Source organism: Columba livia, chromosome 1, assembly GCF_036013475.1.
Source record: "Columba livia isolate bColLiv1 breed racing homer chromosome 1, bColLiv1.pat.W.v2, whole genome shotgun sequence".
Classification (NCBI taxonomy): domain Eukaryota; kingdom Metazoa; phylum Chordata; class Aves; order Columbiformes; family Columbidae; genus Columba; species Columba livia.
In genome coordinates, this window is record NC_088602.1 from 64,680,453 (window position 1) to 64,698,723 (window position 18,271).

Below are 18,271 nucleotides of genomic sequence, written 5' to 3' on the forward strand. Positions count from 1 at the left end.
ATCATCAAACATAATTAAGACTGAGAAGACTGAAAATCCCTTTTCTCTGATATTACAATAGTCTTGCAAGAAGACTTCGCAAAATACAATGGAAATCCCCTCTAAAAATCAAACTCACCAGATCTTCAGAGCAGTGAATGTGTTTAAAAAGAACTCTGCCACTCTGCTGGGACGAACAGGAACAACTCCAACCATTTTATTTGAAATTACAGAGTTCTAGTTCTAGAAACTGAGTGGAGGATTCTAACTCTAGCCAATGCAGAGTAGGGACATTTGACAGCAATTTGTTTTATGGTACTTACTGAGTTCTCTTCACTTCAGCATTCGCAATGGCACTTATGAAAGGCACAATTTTGCCATAGTGTAAGAAAAGCCTGACAAGAGGTATGGCTGCTTCCTGTTTTTCTCTGCAAACTTCACCCAAAATGTGTGCAGCTGATGCTGAAACAGGCTGAACAGTGGAAAGAAAGAAAAAACTTTGAGCGATCTTTCCAGAACAAGCATCCTTTCTTTCTTTTCCCATTAGCTCCTTAATGTAGAACCCCACACAACAGTTGCAATGGCTAGGTCCCCAAACATGCTTGGACACAACATGGATGGGCTTTACATTCCAGTTTTTGCTGGCTGTAAGTTCTGATCACAAGAGGGCAGCAATTCAAAAACTAGCACAGGACAGTCTCCTTTTTCTCCCCATTTTTAATAGCTGTCTTTTTACTGAATGTCACTGTTGCCTGGGAAGCAACTGAAGAGGAAGAATTCTAACCCTCCTCAGTTTCAAGCTATAGTACGTACAGAACCCAGTTCTTGCACTGTTAAAACTGCTAAAACTGCTAAAAGTATACATAGTGCCACACGTGGTCCAATCCTCTGACATTTTGGGATTAGTTCTTGGTTTGGGTTTGGTGGTGTTTTTTTTCTTCTTCTCTCTTTTTTTGTTTTTTTTTAATTATGCAATTGAACCTGTTTCTCTCCAGTAAAGGAAAACCAATTGATCAAACTGAAGTTTACTTTGCATTTTCACATGTAAAATTAGAAAACCACGGAGAACACGCTGCTGCAAAAACCACTGGTGTTCCTGGGTGTGTTTTCACCCACCATACTGCATGCAGATAAAGATCTTCTCTGCAAGGACCAAAAACAAGGGATACGCTGAGCTTAACAAGGCTCAGATCTGAAAAGGAAGAAGCTGAAAGCCTCTGGTAAATACACAACTATGGTGTCAGCAAGATAGTGACAAACAGAGAGACCCCTGTGAGGATGATTTTCAGGTAAACAACAAACAGTGCAAGCAAATTACCTCCACATCTGCAGATTTTAGCAGGAGGTCTCTAAGTGGACTGTAATAGTCTGAGGAAAAAACATGATCCTCAGTGTAAACCACATTTAACCTTAAGGAACCGAGGTCATCAGGTTTCAGTGACTTGTTACCATTATCTCTGGGCTGCAGGAAGTACCTGATATGCAAAAAATAAGACAAAATTCGTGCTGAAACATGAGATTATCTCAGGCTATACATGACCTTATATAAAATGTCTAGATACACATAATATTTATATATGTATCCAGTTCTCGAGTGTTCTGAATCAGACTTTTTAATTAAGTTTGGCAGTTTATTTTGCACCAATGCAACATGGGAAGTTTTGATCATAAAGATTTATGTAGATATGATTAAAAACCCACATACTAAAGCTATGGCACTGCTGATGAACTGCAGTAAACAATATCATAAAGCAAATGTATTTGAACTCCCACATGCAATACAGAGGCAGACTGAAATCTCTAATCACATTATCAAAACTTCTTGTTCTTACATTTGCTAAGATTACTTTGGCTTGCTTACAAAAAAGATACAAATTAGATCCATTTAAACTTTATCACATAACGGTAATTACTCTTAAGTCTTCACAGCACACATATGTTTCTACTTATTCTCCAAAAGTAAAATGTCAAATACCATGCTTCATAAGAACTAGACTGTCGGAGAAATTTCAAAGGGAGTCTCAGTTCTCCTAGAAACTCGTCTCCAAACTTCAAGTTACTGGCATTCCAAAGATCAACTCTGTAATAAAAACAAATAATTTTAAAAGATCCATTAATAAAATAAAAAATTGAAAACAAATAATCACAACCTCATCTTCAATTTTGTTGTTTACTTCTCCTCAAGCCTATGAGTTAGAAAGGCTTGCAACTGTACCGCAATGGTTTTCAAATAGTAAAGAGACAACTTTACCTTACATTTCTGGAGCCTCGCAATTCACCTCCATGAAACATCAGTGAAAAAAAGTATCTAGACTGTGTTTCCCTCACCTGCACTGTTTCCACTGTCCATACTGATAAAGATTCGGGGGGCTGTTTGGCTATCTCAGATAAGAGAAGAACACAGGTGAAATGGACACCAGGGGAAAAAGGTGTAGAGAAATTTAAGGACTCCATGATGTCAGTCCCAGTCTAATTCAGGATTACTAGCAGCTAAGCAGCAGCTTTACAGAGTTAGGTTGAATGTCTACACAGTCCTAACCAGTGCTGGAGCTCCTGGGAAGACTGTGTCAGGCTTACAAATTTGTTGCGCCTAAACTAGTTCTGTAGAGTTTTACCTCATGACAGTTTCGCCACTCTGTATAATCAGTGTGTTGACTGAAGCCTACACAATTTTTGGCACTCAGTTCCTCACATTCGGGAAGCTCCGATATGTATCTCTTGATGATACTTCCTTCCCTCTCACTTGCTCTTTAGCATTAGGATATAAAACAACTGCACTGAGATTCAAAGTAGAAGTACTACTGTGTAACCTGGCATTCGTAGAAAAATGCTGCAATGCCCACCTTGGAGCAAGGGTTTTAAACTCCGGGGTAGTTGTTTCTGTACATATTTTAAGGTTTCCTCTGAGAAGGATTTTTATTTTAAAATCAAGCTTAGCTGAGAATTTTGCAGGTAAGTGACAGTCTGAAATAGGCCTTAAGCTTTGGGGAAAAATATATATATATGGGAAAAATACAGGTTTTTCAAATAACGAAGACTTTTAGAAGAGCAACTCTACTTTGGATAAGGTGCAAAGTCATTTAGTTATGGACGTATTTACACAAGATTTCTAGTCTCAAGCAAGTCACAGTAGACTTGTGAAGGAATGGATTATGATAGTCCTGCTAAAGGCTTATTTGACCTTACACAGGTGCAGAGGATGTCACTTTTAAATCCTCTGAGCCTCTCAGCAGCATCTCATGCACCAAGTTCCATAGAGCAGACATACCATCAGCTCACACTGCACGCCTGCTGGGTTAAGTTCTTCAAACTCTGATATTTTGATAGTATTTCTACAGGGCAAGAATTCCCCAAAAGGAAAAAACTTCTTCAAAAATTCAACCTCCTCTCCACTATCTTCCTGTTTGGTTACTATCTTGCTAAGCAATTCAGATGGCTAAAAGCAGCTTCAGAAGGAGAGGAATCTTTTGAGAAGTTTATTTACACATAGTCAAACTTAATATTTACCAAGTATTTACAGGCCCCTGCTTTATCCAAATTCTTTCAAGATGCCTGCTGGCAATAGCACTTTCAAACAAGGAGCCAAAGGGTGCTCCCCTACAGCAACTTGTTACAGGAGGGAAAAATTTTAAAAGCAAACAAAAAAAAACACAACAAAAACAAACAAACAAAAATTTTAAACCAAACCAAAACCCACACAACCCAAACCAAACAACAAAAAAACCCCCACGAAACAAAAAACAATGCAAAGGTTCTGTAGGAGAGGAATTAACAACTTAAAGTAGATCTCACACCACACAGTAAGCAAAGCAGGCATGCAAATTCTGATATTGTTTTGTGCGCTTAGAGTACAAAGCATAAGCAACATTTAAAACCTCATAACATATAGCTCTCAGAATCTAAAAAAGATTACTGTTTCCCAAGATTTTTAGAAGGCAAACTTATGGCAAGTGTTATTCTAGAGCTGTTCAAATTGTAGTCACAGAAAGAAAGAAACAGCAGAGAGGGGGAGGAGAAACAATTAATTTCACACGAACATCTGGTCCCTGGGTGCTGATATGCGGGCCTGCAACTTCCTACACCCACTCAAAAAGCAAAACTTTCATGGCTTCAGAGAAAACCCATGAGAGACTAAGGCTCCTCTGTACCCTGTGGAATGGTATTTTCTCAGGAGAGAAAAAGTAAACAAACCCCTAAACCCATAAATTGTATGATCCGTTCAGAGGGCATGGGGGCAACCTAAGTCTGACTAAACAGACTGGAGGAAGTGAGCAGGGGTGGAAGGGGAACCTGGGATGGAAACAAAAACACTCTGTCCTAGAGTGGACAAAACCTCTGAGCAAAGAGTTTGCCCAACCAAGACTAACACTTTATCTGCTTTTGTCTATTATTTAAGCGCTTAATCTTTTCCCAACTATTTTGTAAGCCTCCTCACAAACTATTCATCTTTATCATGGTGTTATGTGTTGGTTTTAAGGAATTAAAGACTTTTATAAGCTCAGCTCCACATAAATTATCATTGCAGACAGCCATTTGTCCAGGAAATGTACTAAGTAAAGCAACTGTATAATTCCATTTAGTCTAATAGTACAAGATAAGAACTAACTGAAATATTAAGTAATGGGTAACCACTGTCCAACAATGTGTAAGGTTGCATTCTAGAATCACAAAACTATCAGAGAATCCTAGCTTTCACTTAAAACCAGTGCATGGCTGAGCATCATGGTTAGAATGACCAGGCCAGGACTTCTAAGACACTGTTCAGTTGCCCACTCCATCACATGCATCCCCATGGATATGGGACATGGTACTTCATACTTGTCCTCACCATGCAAAGGTTTGCAGAAATATAGCCTGCTGCTGGGACTAGGTCACCTGCTGTGCTACCAACACCAGCACCACCAAAGCAGCATGGCACTGAACCTGCGCCTTTGCTCCCTCCTGTCCATTAGCTGAAACCAGCTACCTTTACACAGATGTTCTCAAAGAAACAGCAGAGTTCTCATCTCCCTCATGTATGAATGGTTTCCCCTTCCTGCCTCACACAGCCATGGAAACACAAATCCATTTGATGATCTTATGGCGCTGTGACACACTAGCAGGCTGCATGAACCAGCAGCAGACTGTCAGATTAGAACAGTCCCCATCCATTCCTTTGTGAGCACAGATGCATATTGCTTGCTGGGAGAAAATACTGATCCTGGTCTCCCCTCCTTGCCTTACAGCCAGTTGTGCTTCTGAAGGGAATGTTTGGGGAGATAGCCCTGACCACCTTCCTAGTGGGAATTCCTGGGGAGGGAGGGACTGTCACCATTCTCCTTCCATCTTTCTTCCTCCAAATCCTAGCATAAAGGAGATGGGAATTTCTCACCACCTGATGCAGGTAGAACAGGCTGCAGTGCATCCAGATCAGCCTCTAACTGTATGTGATGCTATGACGCACGTGAAACCTTCAGGTTTTGCACCTCCTGTTGTTTCCTGTCCACTCTTTCTATTCACTTGTCCCCACAGACACTGTTCACAGGCCTCCGCAGGTTCTAAAATAGTAATAAGTAGGTGGCAGGGGGTCGGGTGGGGTTGTTTTGTTTTTGAAATCAGAGTTGCCTCTTTCCTGTGCAGTAGATTTCACATGTATCCTGCCCAGCCTCACGAGAAGGGGTTAAAGTCTGGCAGGCAAAAGAGAAGAGAAACTGCCTCTGCCCCAGAGAAACTCTGAGCGCAAGAGTTTCCTTTCAGGGAAGAAGGACCTTATATGTGTTGCTAAAATTAAGCAATAAAAGAAAAAAGACCCTTTAACGAGAACATCACAGAGCTTCTAGGCTCTCTTGGGAAACTGAGGGAGGGAGGAAAGAGCAGCCCAGACATAAAAGGCTGTGCTTAATGACAACTGCACATTAGTCTACATACAGTATATATAGGATACCAAGGAAAATAATTAAGATTTCTCCTGCTGAGCGACTGTTACACATTCGCATAAATCTACGGGTCACGGGAAGTAAAGGAGCATAGAGACAGAGTGACAAAGACTCATCTTGTTAACATTAAAACCATGCTTGCCACTTTGAAAACTGAGTCTACTACAAAGTTACACAACTTTGGAAGACGAGTGTATTAACACAAAGTGGTTTATGTTACCTAATCTCCATTTTGTCAACTTCATCAACATCTTCAATATCAAAATGGGATTTCTTGTTGCAGCTACTGGGTCTTGTAACCTAATAAAAAGGAGAAAACTTTAATAAATTGATCTAAAAGCATTCCTATCTTACTTGTACAAAGCCCTGGAAGATCAGTCTTATACTACCAGCAGTAACTTCAGTCCTGATTCTGAAAACATTCATGTATATGAAGAAACATGTTAACTAAACAGATTCCTCACTGTACAAAAGTCGTGATTACACAATCATAACCAAGAGTAACTAGATACTCCACACTTTATTTACAGAGAAAGCATGTCTTTAATATTGAGTTTACATTGACAAAAGAAAAAAAAATCACAGAAAGGAATACCACTTTTATAATCCATCTAGGAAAATAAAAGGTCAATTAATAATTGAGTCTTAAATACAGCTGAACAACAGATGTCCTGAGGCACTATGAAGAGTGGAAAACAAAACCAAATCACCCTTAAAAACATTTTACAGTGGATTTAAATAAAGGTGGGAAGTTCTGCCTCTCCTGATATCCTGGAAGTCAATTTATCATGCTCATATAAAATGCATGGAGGAGATCAATTGCCCAAGAGATGCTAGCCTATGTTATGTATATCAGAATATGGAACCAGGTGCACAGTTCACCAACCATATTTGCAAGACGGATAAACGGCAAAGCCCAGGCAGAAAATAACAGGAAGACAGCTGTAAGTGTAGAGCATTAGCAAAAAAAGTTTTTGTACAAACATTTCTTAAAATTGGTTTTCTAGTGTGATTATAAAAAGACTTTGATGGCTGTATTTTTGCATAGTGCGTCAGAAACTTGAGAAAAAGGCTACCCCACCCAGCTGAAACCACAGCAGGAACTGATCAAATGCGAGTGTGTATGATGTGTGGGTTCAGCTCTTGGTTGCACACAGAAGCTGAACATTATTGTAGGTTTAAATAGGCTTGTGGCTTAATACTTCCCACTCACAAAAACTGGCTCTTAATGTAAACTTGACTTTTTGGTTTTATATTGTACATCAAATGAAGATGGTACAAACAAGGGAGGAAAAGACAGATAGAGCTGCACAAGTAGAGAGGAACCAGAAAAGAACTCAAAGCCTGTTTTGAGTGTGTTATGTATGAGGCCTGCACCATTTTCAAGGTGATACATAAAAGCTAAAAGGTAGTAGCAGCACTGGAGCCAACCCCTCTTGGGCTATAACTGAACCAAATGCCCCTGGCAAGCCCAAGAGTATGGAGGATTTAAATACAGCCTACAACTTCAGCAGCTCAGCACCAATTTTCTCACCCTACCCTTGCAGCTTCAACAAATTATCCTACATAATTGCAAATGACATTTTCTACTACCATTGTGAAGCTAGTGGTGTAATTTTTAATAAGGAAGCAAACTTGTGTTCTATTGTTTGTAACATGAGTTGTTAAAAAAAGTTATAGCATAGGTGTTACTCATGGCACATCGCTTTTAAGTAAACAGTTTTCTGAAATTTTGCTGGAGTCCTCATGTACAAGGTTCTGTTCACCTGTACGACTGCTTAGTGTGCAGATTAATACAGCCCAAAAGTGATGTTCTTAACAAGATAGCTGTATGAGGTCCATCTTTCCAAGGATGAAACCAGAGAGAAGGGAACTCCCAGTCCACAGCGCTGCCATGTACCATTTTACAAAAAAGGGGCCACAGCACTGCTGTATTGGTCCCTTTCTTTAGGCAAAGCTGGCAAGCCATTTATCAGCTGCTCCGTTTTTGTCAGCGCGCACAGGTTTACAAACAAGTCCCCGGCACTACCTTGTTTGGTTCCTGTAAGAGGGGCATCTTCCTGTAGCTGCATATAGAACTCCGAACTTGCACAGCACCCGGCAGCTGGAGTGGTAGCGAAAATGGCTCCTAACTGTCAGGTGCAAGTTTCGCTCACAGCACCCTTTAAATAAGCCCTTAGATATCCCAAACCAATGCTGAAATATCTTCCATTCAGAAAATTATATCTATGCAACTTTTTGGTTGCAGTAATGGAAGCACCCTTCCACTGCCTCTGACAGATCAGCTTCTTCCTCGGAGGCAATCGCTGTGCTAGCAGACTGCAGGAAAGCTGATGAAGCTGTTTGGAAGCAGTAAAGTGACACTGCTGTCAACAGCCTGTATCTGTGCAGCTCCACAGGAATCAAAGCGCTCCGTTCGCGTGCACCAGCCACATCTCTGCCCGTGTCTCGTTAGTGAACGTGTTTCCCAGTCGTAGCAGTTCCACTGAACCTTGCTCCTTGGAGACATTTAGCCTGATATGTACTAACTACTCTCAAAATGACATATATCTATGATGACTCTGTCTGCACTAAGGGTATGTTTATGTTTCAGAGTTCTGCCTGATTCAGACATTTCCCAAGCTCTGTTCTTACCCACCCAGAAAACATTTTGCTCTGAGTTAGTGGAACAACTGGGCAATGGGCTTGAGTTCAGGTTTTGCTTCTGCTGATACTCGTGTGCAACCCATCTCTCAGCATAAAGGCAGGCTACGCAAGCTTCCAGTCCCCTCCACAACTCCATCTGGAAGATGCTTTCTGTTTCTCTCCTTCCTCTCCCGATACGGCACCATCTGCCAAGTTTGGTGTTTAAATACCAAACGCTCACTGTTTCTGCAGCACACAGAAGGCTGAGGAATCAGACAGGTGAAGTTTCATGGTTTACAGGCTGAATTCCTGGATTAAATCTCATTAAAAAACTCTCACTGTCTGATGCCTGCAGAACTGCCTATGTTAAGAACAAGGAAGCCCATTTTAGTTTATTTATATATAGCATTGCTCTTGTGTCACTGCCAAAGGCTGCAGCTCCGGGTCAGGTCACAGACTGAAATCCTGAGCAGCCCTGAGCGAACACACAGACACCTCTGTGCCATGGGATCTGCCCCCACCAACCATGCCCATGCAGCACCCCCACAGAGTCTCAAAGAGTCAGGCAAGCAGGCATGAAAACTCTCTGCTAGCTAAAGTTAAGCCTGCGGTGAAGTTATACCCTAGGAAGAGATGTATTGGGTTACCAGAGGAAAGATTACCTTAGATAGCTATCCCAGCCAACCCTCAGGGCATCCAGCCCTTTGGGCAGTGAGGAAGTACTCCTGCCAATGAAGAAATTGCTATATCTGCTCCTCAGATCCATGACATCAACAAGGGTACATTTCTGCTGGTATGACTGATTCTAGATTAGCTGGTACAACTGTCAGCTTCTGGGCAAAGATGGTGGTTTGTAGATGAAAGGGGAAGAGAGCAATAAGTCCCTTACTGGCACTGCCAAGAGTGGTATTTGCACTTCAGATCTGCACAGTGCAATGGTGACTGGCTCCTCTCTCCCCAGCTCTCCTTCCTGATGTGGCTGTCTGTGCCCCTGAGCTGATCTGAGAAACCACATCTCCATGTGCCACCCCTATGCCAGGAACAACTTCTAATATAAATGTGACCTGAATGATGCGAGCCGTGTGGGCAGAAACAGCTTTTCAATGATTTGCCAACTGCATTGTACTACTCTGGCTTTTCATGAACTTCCTTATGCCAAGATTGTCATTATACCGTTCTTGAGGTATCTATTGAAATAGAACAGTTAAGTGTAGTTGTGACTAAGAGGTTTATGAGACAAAAAAAAAAGATACACATAGTTTAGAAGACAGAATGAAAAGTTCCAAGAGGTATCCAAATGATAAACACATGCACATATATGTATGGACACACCACAATTACAGCTGCTCTTGCCAGAAAGAACCAAAATGAGCACTTCCATGGAAGTTATACTTTGTCTCAACTGGACTTGTTGAAAATTCTCTGTAATAAGTAAAGCAGTAGAGGTTTCACTCACTTGGAGGAAAGGCACTGGTATTGCAGCAGACTGGTAGGCAGCCAGAGTATCCAGTTTAAATGTATTTTTCCTCTACAGGTTTCAGCATTCCTAGTAGAAAACCTTACTCCCATTGACTGGGAAAAACCGGGTGGAGCAGCTATAAAACCACCAGCTAAAAAAAAATAATTTTTTTTTAAAATCCCATTTTTAAGTGGCTTTTTTCAAAACTCCTCTGGGGTGAGCCAGGATAGAGTGTAAAGCCAGCTGCTCATGAGTGCCCGCGTTGAAGCTTTTCCTATATGGCACCTGAGCTGAAGCAACATACTGCTCCCTCAGTGAACAATCTGATCCTGGGTACTTCTTTCCTCTGTACCATGCTTTGAACCAGTCTGCAAAGAAGACAGCTGGTGCAGCATGGAGCAGGATGCTGTGCCAAGTGCCAACTATCTACAGTATAGTATTTCAGCTTATCACCCATTCCTTTGAAATACCAACCTCAAAATAAAACACTTCATCAAAATGTGGATTGTTGGTCTTCTTTTTAACTTTTGTCTTTTTGGCTTCCGATCTGAATTAAGGAAAGAAATAGAAAGGTAAGAAACAATGTTAGCAGAAGTGTCATCTTAGAACAGGGCCACTGAGGAACAAATAGCCACCTAGTTGATTTATCTGATCAAACCGGAATGCCATGTGGCTTCAGCACAGCAGGCACACACAAGTCACACACACTCAAGAGATTCACTGCAAGCCTATTTCTCTAAAGTGGCAGTAATCACAGTTTATTATCCTCTCAACACAACTCCTTGAACCCTGATTCTGTCACAGGCGTGATCCAGCAGAATGTTATATCCGTACAAGGCAACTGGCAAGAATGGAGCTCTGAACAGCAACATTTGGGCGACCGCCTCAGTCTTGATGTGACTCAAAAACTCCTCATACCCTAAAAGCATAGGAGACAGGAAGACTGGCATAGCTATTTCTGTATTTATATTTTATAATCCTGGGCTGAGGAATCAATGAATGCTTTTCAGTGATGTTAAATCATTAAGAAAAACCTAGAATCATTTTCTCAGTATGAATTTTTTTATTGCTGTATTACCACCTTTTTCCCTGCAGTCCAAACAGCCCCTAGTTAATGTCCCGTTGTTGAATTATCATGAGTGGCACCGGACAGAAATCTCTGCAGTTTCTACTGCTCTGTAGCAACCAGAGCGGGCAAGAGGCCTGACACAGTTTGGCGCTGCCCACTCACCCTCCCCGAGCCGTGCCATCTGCCTGGGCCTGCCTGTCAGAACACCCACATCTGACTGCCCGGCACTGGGCTGACGCCAGCCGCTGCGCTGCACGCAGGCCAGCCAGCAGCTGTTTGATGACTTCCAAATGTTAGGAACGTATGCTTGATTTGTTCTCGTTACCTACAAGTGAAGAGCCCTGTGTTGTCCCATGTCACCCGTCTTCCCCTACAGCTCTGCGGTAATAAGGCGGCATAGATAAAACAGACGCAGATGGAGAGGCGCATCAGCCATGTGGAAAACTGACCTACTAATCATTTCATCCCAGAATCTATCTCTCATTTCTCATGCAGCAAAGCTGCTTAGATAGCTTGTAATTGCTTCTACGAACCGTGGAATTCTATGTCCTCTTTTACAGAGGTCAAGTAAAGTTGGGTCTCATTCTCAGTGCTGCTACAGGCTTCCTGTGTGATGGCAATGGGCCAGCCCACCAGTATAGTGTTTTCCCATATATAATAAAGGCCTAGAAACAGTTTTGGTCAGGAAGCCTGATGGCTCTCTAGGTACAAATCACACAATAAACAGCAGCACATTTGTTGATGTTTTTATGCTCGGTACTGCATAAATGCAGCAGAATAAAGCAGCTTTCCTACTCTAAAAGGAGACGCATTGAAAAATCCAGAGAATACTGTACGGATTAAGAATATCCCACTACTCCGAGGAAGAGCTGAGAGATAAAAGAGACTAATCGCCTCCAGGACGTAGGGCAGATTGCCTATTCCATCTCATCAGTCACACTTGTCAATCAGCTTCTTTACCGATAAGCCCATCTGGGAGGGCACTGGGATGCGGGATGTAGAACGGGAGGTGATTAAGGCAAGCACAATTATTAAGCAATTACAAAGCAGTGGATGGGAATCAGCTGCATGCTGCTGGCTGGAGATAGGAGGTAAGCCTTCTCCCCACCAAAACCCAGCTAGGAATAGGATGCAGCTATGCCCTTTATTCTGAAGGGAAATAGGTTATCAGTTGTCACACATTACCCAGACTAGGGGGCAGAGGGAAGCAGATAAAGAAAGGTAAGTTGGGACGCTCAAGGACACAAGGGTTAGTCAAAAAGTCTCCTTACAGTTTCAGTAATAGCCACCCAGTACCATCTGAAACAAGTTACAGACTTTAAAACATCAAAGCATACAACTCAATTACACAGCTCATTAATGGAGGTAAGGTACAACACACCTAGACAGAGACAAACAACACAGACCAGTCTCAAAGGCTCCTCTGCATGCAAGGTATTTGTCAAGAACGCACTTTATTTATAGTATTTTCAATAAATTGTTGTAAAACTTTATGAATAACCCATGCTACTAAATCTGATTCTTTGAGGTCACACAAAAGCTGTTTTGTTTCTAACATGGTACAGACATAGAAGATGACTGTGGATAAGCAGAAACAAAACCAGTGACATCCAACAGCATGGGACATTCTTATCTTATAAAAGGACAATTTAATTCCAGATTTTAAATGGGGAGTATTATATGCAGAATCTCATAACTAAAATCTCTTTCTGAATTTTTTTCATGCTATTATGTCCACCTCTATCAAATTACAGGACTGAAACACCTAGGGATTTTGAAATACACATTAACTTGTCACACCTTGAAAGTGAAAATACTCTAAATATTCACATAAAAATGTGCATACGTTGCAAGGTGTTGATGTATTCAGCTTCCTCTTCTGCCCCTGCTCAAAATTAGGCAATGAATTTGCTCAAAAACTGGCCTCCAACTGTGAGGTGAGAATATGCACAAATTAAGCCTAACCACAAATTACATACTTCAGGATATTCAAATTACTCAGACTGAAACAAGCCTCAATTGACTTACTCTAGTATAATTCAGTAGTTCATACATGCACTCGTGAACACTTAACATATTCTAGTGGTGTCTAAATACTCCCATCTGTCCATCGGAGAATGCAGATTTCTAATAGACAAAGGAAACAGAAGCCACCCTTATGAAACGGAAGCTTTTGTTTGTGCAATACTTGCCTGGAGGGTCCTGCTAAGGTAACGGTGGCGTAGGGATCGCATTGCCCGTTCACAATGGGCAGCCCTTGGCATTCTAGAACTCTAGAAAAAAAGAAAACGTAGGCAAACAAATCAATGAAATGGGAAGAGACTGGAGTTTAAATAAAAGCAATGCATTTTCATCCTGCTCCCTTTTCACAATACTCGACACCAGGGAACTGAAATGTCACTAAGCACAAGCCTTTAATTTATACCTAATATTGAAAACACATTTTGGTCTTAAATACTAACTTCAGTGAGGTCAAAAATACTGTTAAATTACACAGAAACTTTGACTTGAAGGATTCTTATTTTGCAAGCACAACAACTTAAGTTTCATGCAATAAAAGTCTGCTGTCAAGATGGGAGCTGTCAGCACTTTAAAATTCTGTGACAACTTATTCACCAAAAAAAAGTGCCAGGATTTACTTCTGTAACAAAAGACTGAAAAAACAGAGACAGATCCCAGCAGTAGTCAAGCAATTTGTCAGAATCACATTCATGAAGGCCCCAGTGCTTTTGACAAAATTTGGCATGGACTTATTTGAAAACGTAGTTGACTACAGACCAGGAGACAGCACGAAACAGCCACCTTTCTCCATAAGATTTGTAAAAAGCAAAACTGAGGAAATGCATTCAGCAGTTCTGCACTGAAGAAGTCGAAGAGACGCTGGAGGGACAAAACGGAACAAACCTGGGTTTGCTGCAAGACATGGTGAGAAATCTGCACTTTCGCATTCTCATTTCAACATTTCTTTGGGAAAAAAAAAAAAAGAGGCAACACAACCCCCACAACAGTGAAAAAATGTTTCATATTTCACAATTGAGGAGTACAGCATCAATTGGAAACAAAGGCAGACAAGCCAGTTACCAGGACTCTCCCTGCTTCCAAGAGGTAAGCCTGTTGGGCTGATGTATTTAACACAATTATAACTGGAAAATCTAGGTGAAGACAAGCTCAAACTCTTTGGGCAGGTGAAAAATCTTGCAGTGTGAAATATCTCGCACACTTCTGGGTGCTATAAAATCAGCAAGAAAAGTAACATCCATTTTACTGCTTCCAGTGACAGCAACTTTGATACAAAATAAAAAAACAACAAACACGATAGAGAAAAATTCAGAAACAGATAGTGATCCACAATTTTATACACAAAGCAAGTTATTTGATAACATATGATGTAGACTTCTAATACAGTTTAACTACAGACTTATTACTTACTCTGCATAAAGAGAGAAAAAATAATATTCTGCACCAATACATTTTTATAGCATTTTTATAGCAGAGGATGCAGAGTATAGGCAGGTTCACAGAGTACAGGAAGACTGATGATCAGACTAAGGGGTCACATGCAGGCAGCTAAAGAGATGCATTACATTCATAGCTGGATTTTCACGCCTATGATCCTGCAGAATAAAGGCTAAGTAATTGGCTTAATACAGACAGCCCCCAATAATACACTCACAAGCTTCTCATTTGCATAGCCTCTACACGCATGGAAAAGCACTTCTTTATTGAACTGGGTGAGTCTTCATTGCTGATTCAGTGCAAAAGAGATTTATGTTCTGTGTTTTGGATACTTAAATGAAATCACAGATCAAAACCACAGAGAAAGTTGGGGAAAACTTGGATTGCATAGGCACTGGGCTGCTTTATTTCTGGACTTCTATTATTTCATTACAAATTTACCTTCCATACAGACAGAATTTACAAGCCTCCCAGATGCCTCGTTTAGCAGGTATCTGATATTGCAGAGTGCTGCCACATGAACAACAAAACTCAAGCCACAAATTCTATCCCGGCACCAGCTGGAAAGGCAAGGTGCAAGCTCCAGTAACCCTCAACATCAAGCAACACACAATATACACAATTTGATTGTCTAAATGCACACATCTAGTGCCGTTTGAGATGACTTAACAGTTTCTTCCTCAGTCCCTTGGTCTCCAGAAAGGCAGGAGGTACCCATGGAACATTTATATTTAACAGCTCCATGCCTCTCAGGGGTCTCACAAACAGACTAGATCCCTGTTTTAAAGCAACCAAGTCCTACTACATATTCATTCAGCCCATCTTACAGAGGTGCAGAATAGGCTTTTTTTGCATGCGTATTAATACAAGTATTAAAAATTGCAAGAGAAATTCTACTTCTTAAATGTGAACAGAAATAACACTTAGGAGGACCTTCACATTGTAGCCTTCTGGCAGAGTAGCTAGCAGTGCAGGAAGAAAATCCCATAAGTACCAGCAGAAAGCCTTTAAGAGGCAGGTCCAGTTTGATTTTCTTATGAGTAAAGGACAGACCACTTTCCTTCTAGTGGTCTTTGCATTAGTATGACTACATTCACAGCAGAAACACTTTGCCAGTGAACTACAGCATGACTGCTGGTAATTCTTCCAGGACAGTAGATGTGGTTTGAACACATTCCTGTTTGAACAGAACAATTGTACATCAAGTGTCAGCAACACCCCCCCCCATTCCACTGCTTCCTTAGGGCAGCCTGTAAGCCCCTTAAAATGAAATAGTAACTCAATGGTTTTATAGCAGTCAGCCAATTTTCTGCTGTTGATGAATGGCTCCCAAGCCAGCTCTCATCCATACAGGAAGAGTTATGTGAAATTTAAACACAGAGAAAGCATGTTCAGATAGAGTATGATTCCTGTTTTAATATAAGTGGTTCTTTCAATAATATACAGACAATAGAAGGTGATCCCAGACAGCATCATCTACACTTGAGGAGACGCAGAGTTTATAAATCACTCCACAATAAAATCAGAGATTAATTTGAATGATCAAAAGTGTGAAGTTATCCACACAAGAAAATATGCACATCTTAACTGTACACCTATACAATGACAGGATCTATTCTAGTATTACCACATCAAATATTTTTTTTTACATTTTTTTTGTGGATAGCCTTCTGTCATTATCACATCAGCCATCAGCAACAGTTAAAAAGAAACAGTATCATTAGCTGGTCAGAGAAAACACAGCAACGTAAATCATTGGGCACTTGCATATTGAATTCTGTGTGCTATACAAAACATACGGAGAAGAACAACAAGATGAATTGTAATCTCTCGTGGCTCTCCCAGGTTTGTATTCTCCAGCTCAGAAAACAGAAGTTATCCATTCATGAACAGCTTACAAAATCATGAATGGTATGAAGAACATTTCCTCACAAAATAAGAAGTAGAGGGCACATAATGAAATTACCAGACAGCAGGTTTAAAATAAACAGAAGAAAGTACCTTTTACACACCATATGTAATAAAATTGCAAAATGTATTGCCATGAGATGTCATGGAAGCCAGAAGAACATATGGATTCAAACCAGGACTACACGAACGCATTAAATGTAGGTCTGTAGGCAGCTATTAAAGCTTAATAGTCCAGAAACCTCCTTCAGCTCAGGAAAGCCCAAATTGCTGATTGGGAAGGGTGTAACACTGAAGCAATCATCCCATATTTGAAGTATCACTCAACAGCAAACATCAGAAACAGTACTAGGCTAGACTAGAGGGGCATTTAACATAGCAGGATAGTTTTTATGTTCTCTGGGGAGAAAAGCAAAAACAAAACAAAAAACCACACCGAAATACACAGATGTTCTCATACAGTCGCGATGACTTAAGAGTAAGGCATTTCTTTGTGTGCATTTGGAATACAAAAAGCAAAAGCAACCTTGAGAAAAACAAAATGTGCGAAAACAGGAAACAGACCCCGACATAAACGATATCCCAAGCCTTTCAGGTAATTTAAAAGCAGTTATTGTTTAAGGATGTTGGAGAAAGAAGACAAAAGACTGAAGACTTAAAATTTTGAGGAAGGAAGGCTATGTCCGGAGAGAGGCTCATTCTGGTTCTTATATCTTACTGAGCACTGTGGGGAGAGACAATGAAATTCAACAAGGCACGGGTCTGGTTGACTCACTCTAGTATCCCCTCATTAGCTACAGGAAACTCAGATCCTAGAGCTGCTTTCATTATCGCCACCTCCTTCAGTCATGGGCAAGTTAGTAGGTAAGTTAACACTCCTCCCAACCTGGTACCAAAATACGAGCTTTAATTGGCAAGCAGGAAAAGAGCTAGAGCAAGATGACAGCTACTCAGAGACACAAAACAAATGGAGGCTCAATTCTGCCACATGGGTATCACATTATTAAGAGTGACAGTTCATATCTGGATTAGATGAAAAAAACATATGGAAATAAATGTATAATAAAGGTACAATCTCAGGGAAGGGAGATGGGGGGCCATGCTGGGAAGCAGTGAACAGAGCCAGTAGGAATGACATGCCTTTGCTCTAATTATTTGTGGAATGAATAAACATATGCGTCCTAGGATAATAAAAAAAAGCCTAAGCAATTAAGATTATTCAAGAATTACAAGTCAACTCATCAGGCCCCGGAGGAAGAACGTCTGCCCAACTGGTAGTTTCTGATCATGAGCTGCCTCTAGCCCAGCTGGGACAGGGTGAGCCATCCCTCCCAGTCAGCCCGTCTGGGCTGGGCTAAGGTTAGTGCTGGGTCATATGGGAAAACTCTCAATGCAGCTGCCTCACTATATTTTGCTTGTGGCTTATAAAATTAACAGGTTTCAAGGAACCAGATATTTCAGTTTTCGATGTGGTTCATGACCAAACCTTCACAAGAGTAAATAAGCTATGGAAAATTCCCAGAGGGTAAAAAGAAAACCTCAAACCCAAACACACGGTGAGCGTGCCCTCTTGCCTTAAAATTACATGATTACAGAAGTTGAGAGGGAGGCAGATGGAGAAGGTTTTGAAAAAAGACTATTTTTTCAACAAAAACCAAGCAGCTCACATCTGACAACTCAGGCACTCCCTCTGCCTTGGGGCTGCCAACCAAGAGCTGGAGGCTGTAGTCTCTCAGAGAGCCCCCGCACAATGATACTCAAAACCAGGCTTAACACAGGCAAGCAACATCAGGATGATTCAAGCCTGTGGGCGTTCCACACCCCTTCCTTGGAATCGGAAAAATTATTTTAAAATTACAG

General features: G+C 41.0%; 1 protein-coding gene across 3 annotated transcripts in view; it reads right to left on the reverse strand.

The window, feature by feature from the left end:
- RASA3 (RAS p21 protein activator 3) overlaps positions 1–18,271 on the reverse strand; it is a 176,858-nt gene that overhangs the window by 22,528 nt on the left and 136,059 nt on the right. For all 3 annotated transcript variants that reach the window (XM_065059559.1, XM_065059568.1, XM_065059552.1), the window contains exons 6-11: positions 13,240–13,320; positions 10,453–10,525; positions 6,115–6,194; positions 1,955–2,059; positions 1,298–1,454; positions 303–451 (exon numbers count right to left, since the gene is read on the reverse strand). In XM_065059559.1, coding sequence (XP_064915631.1) covers positions 303–451; positions 1,298–1,454; positions 1,955–2,059; positions 6,115–6,194; positions 10,453–10,525; positions 13,240–13,320 — 645 coding nt within the window. The remainder of the gene's footprint in view (positions 1–302; positions 452–1,297; positions 1,455–1,954; positions 2,060–6,114; positions 6,195–10,452; positions 10,526–13,239; positions 13,321–18,271) is intronic.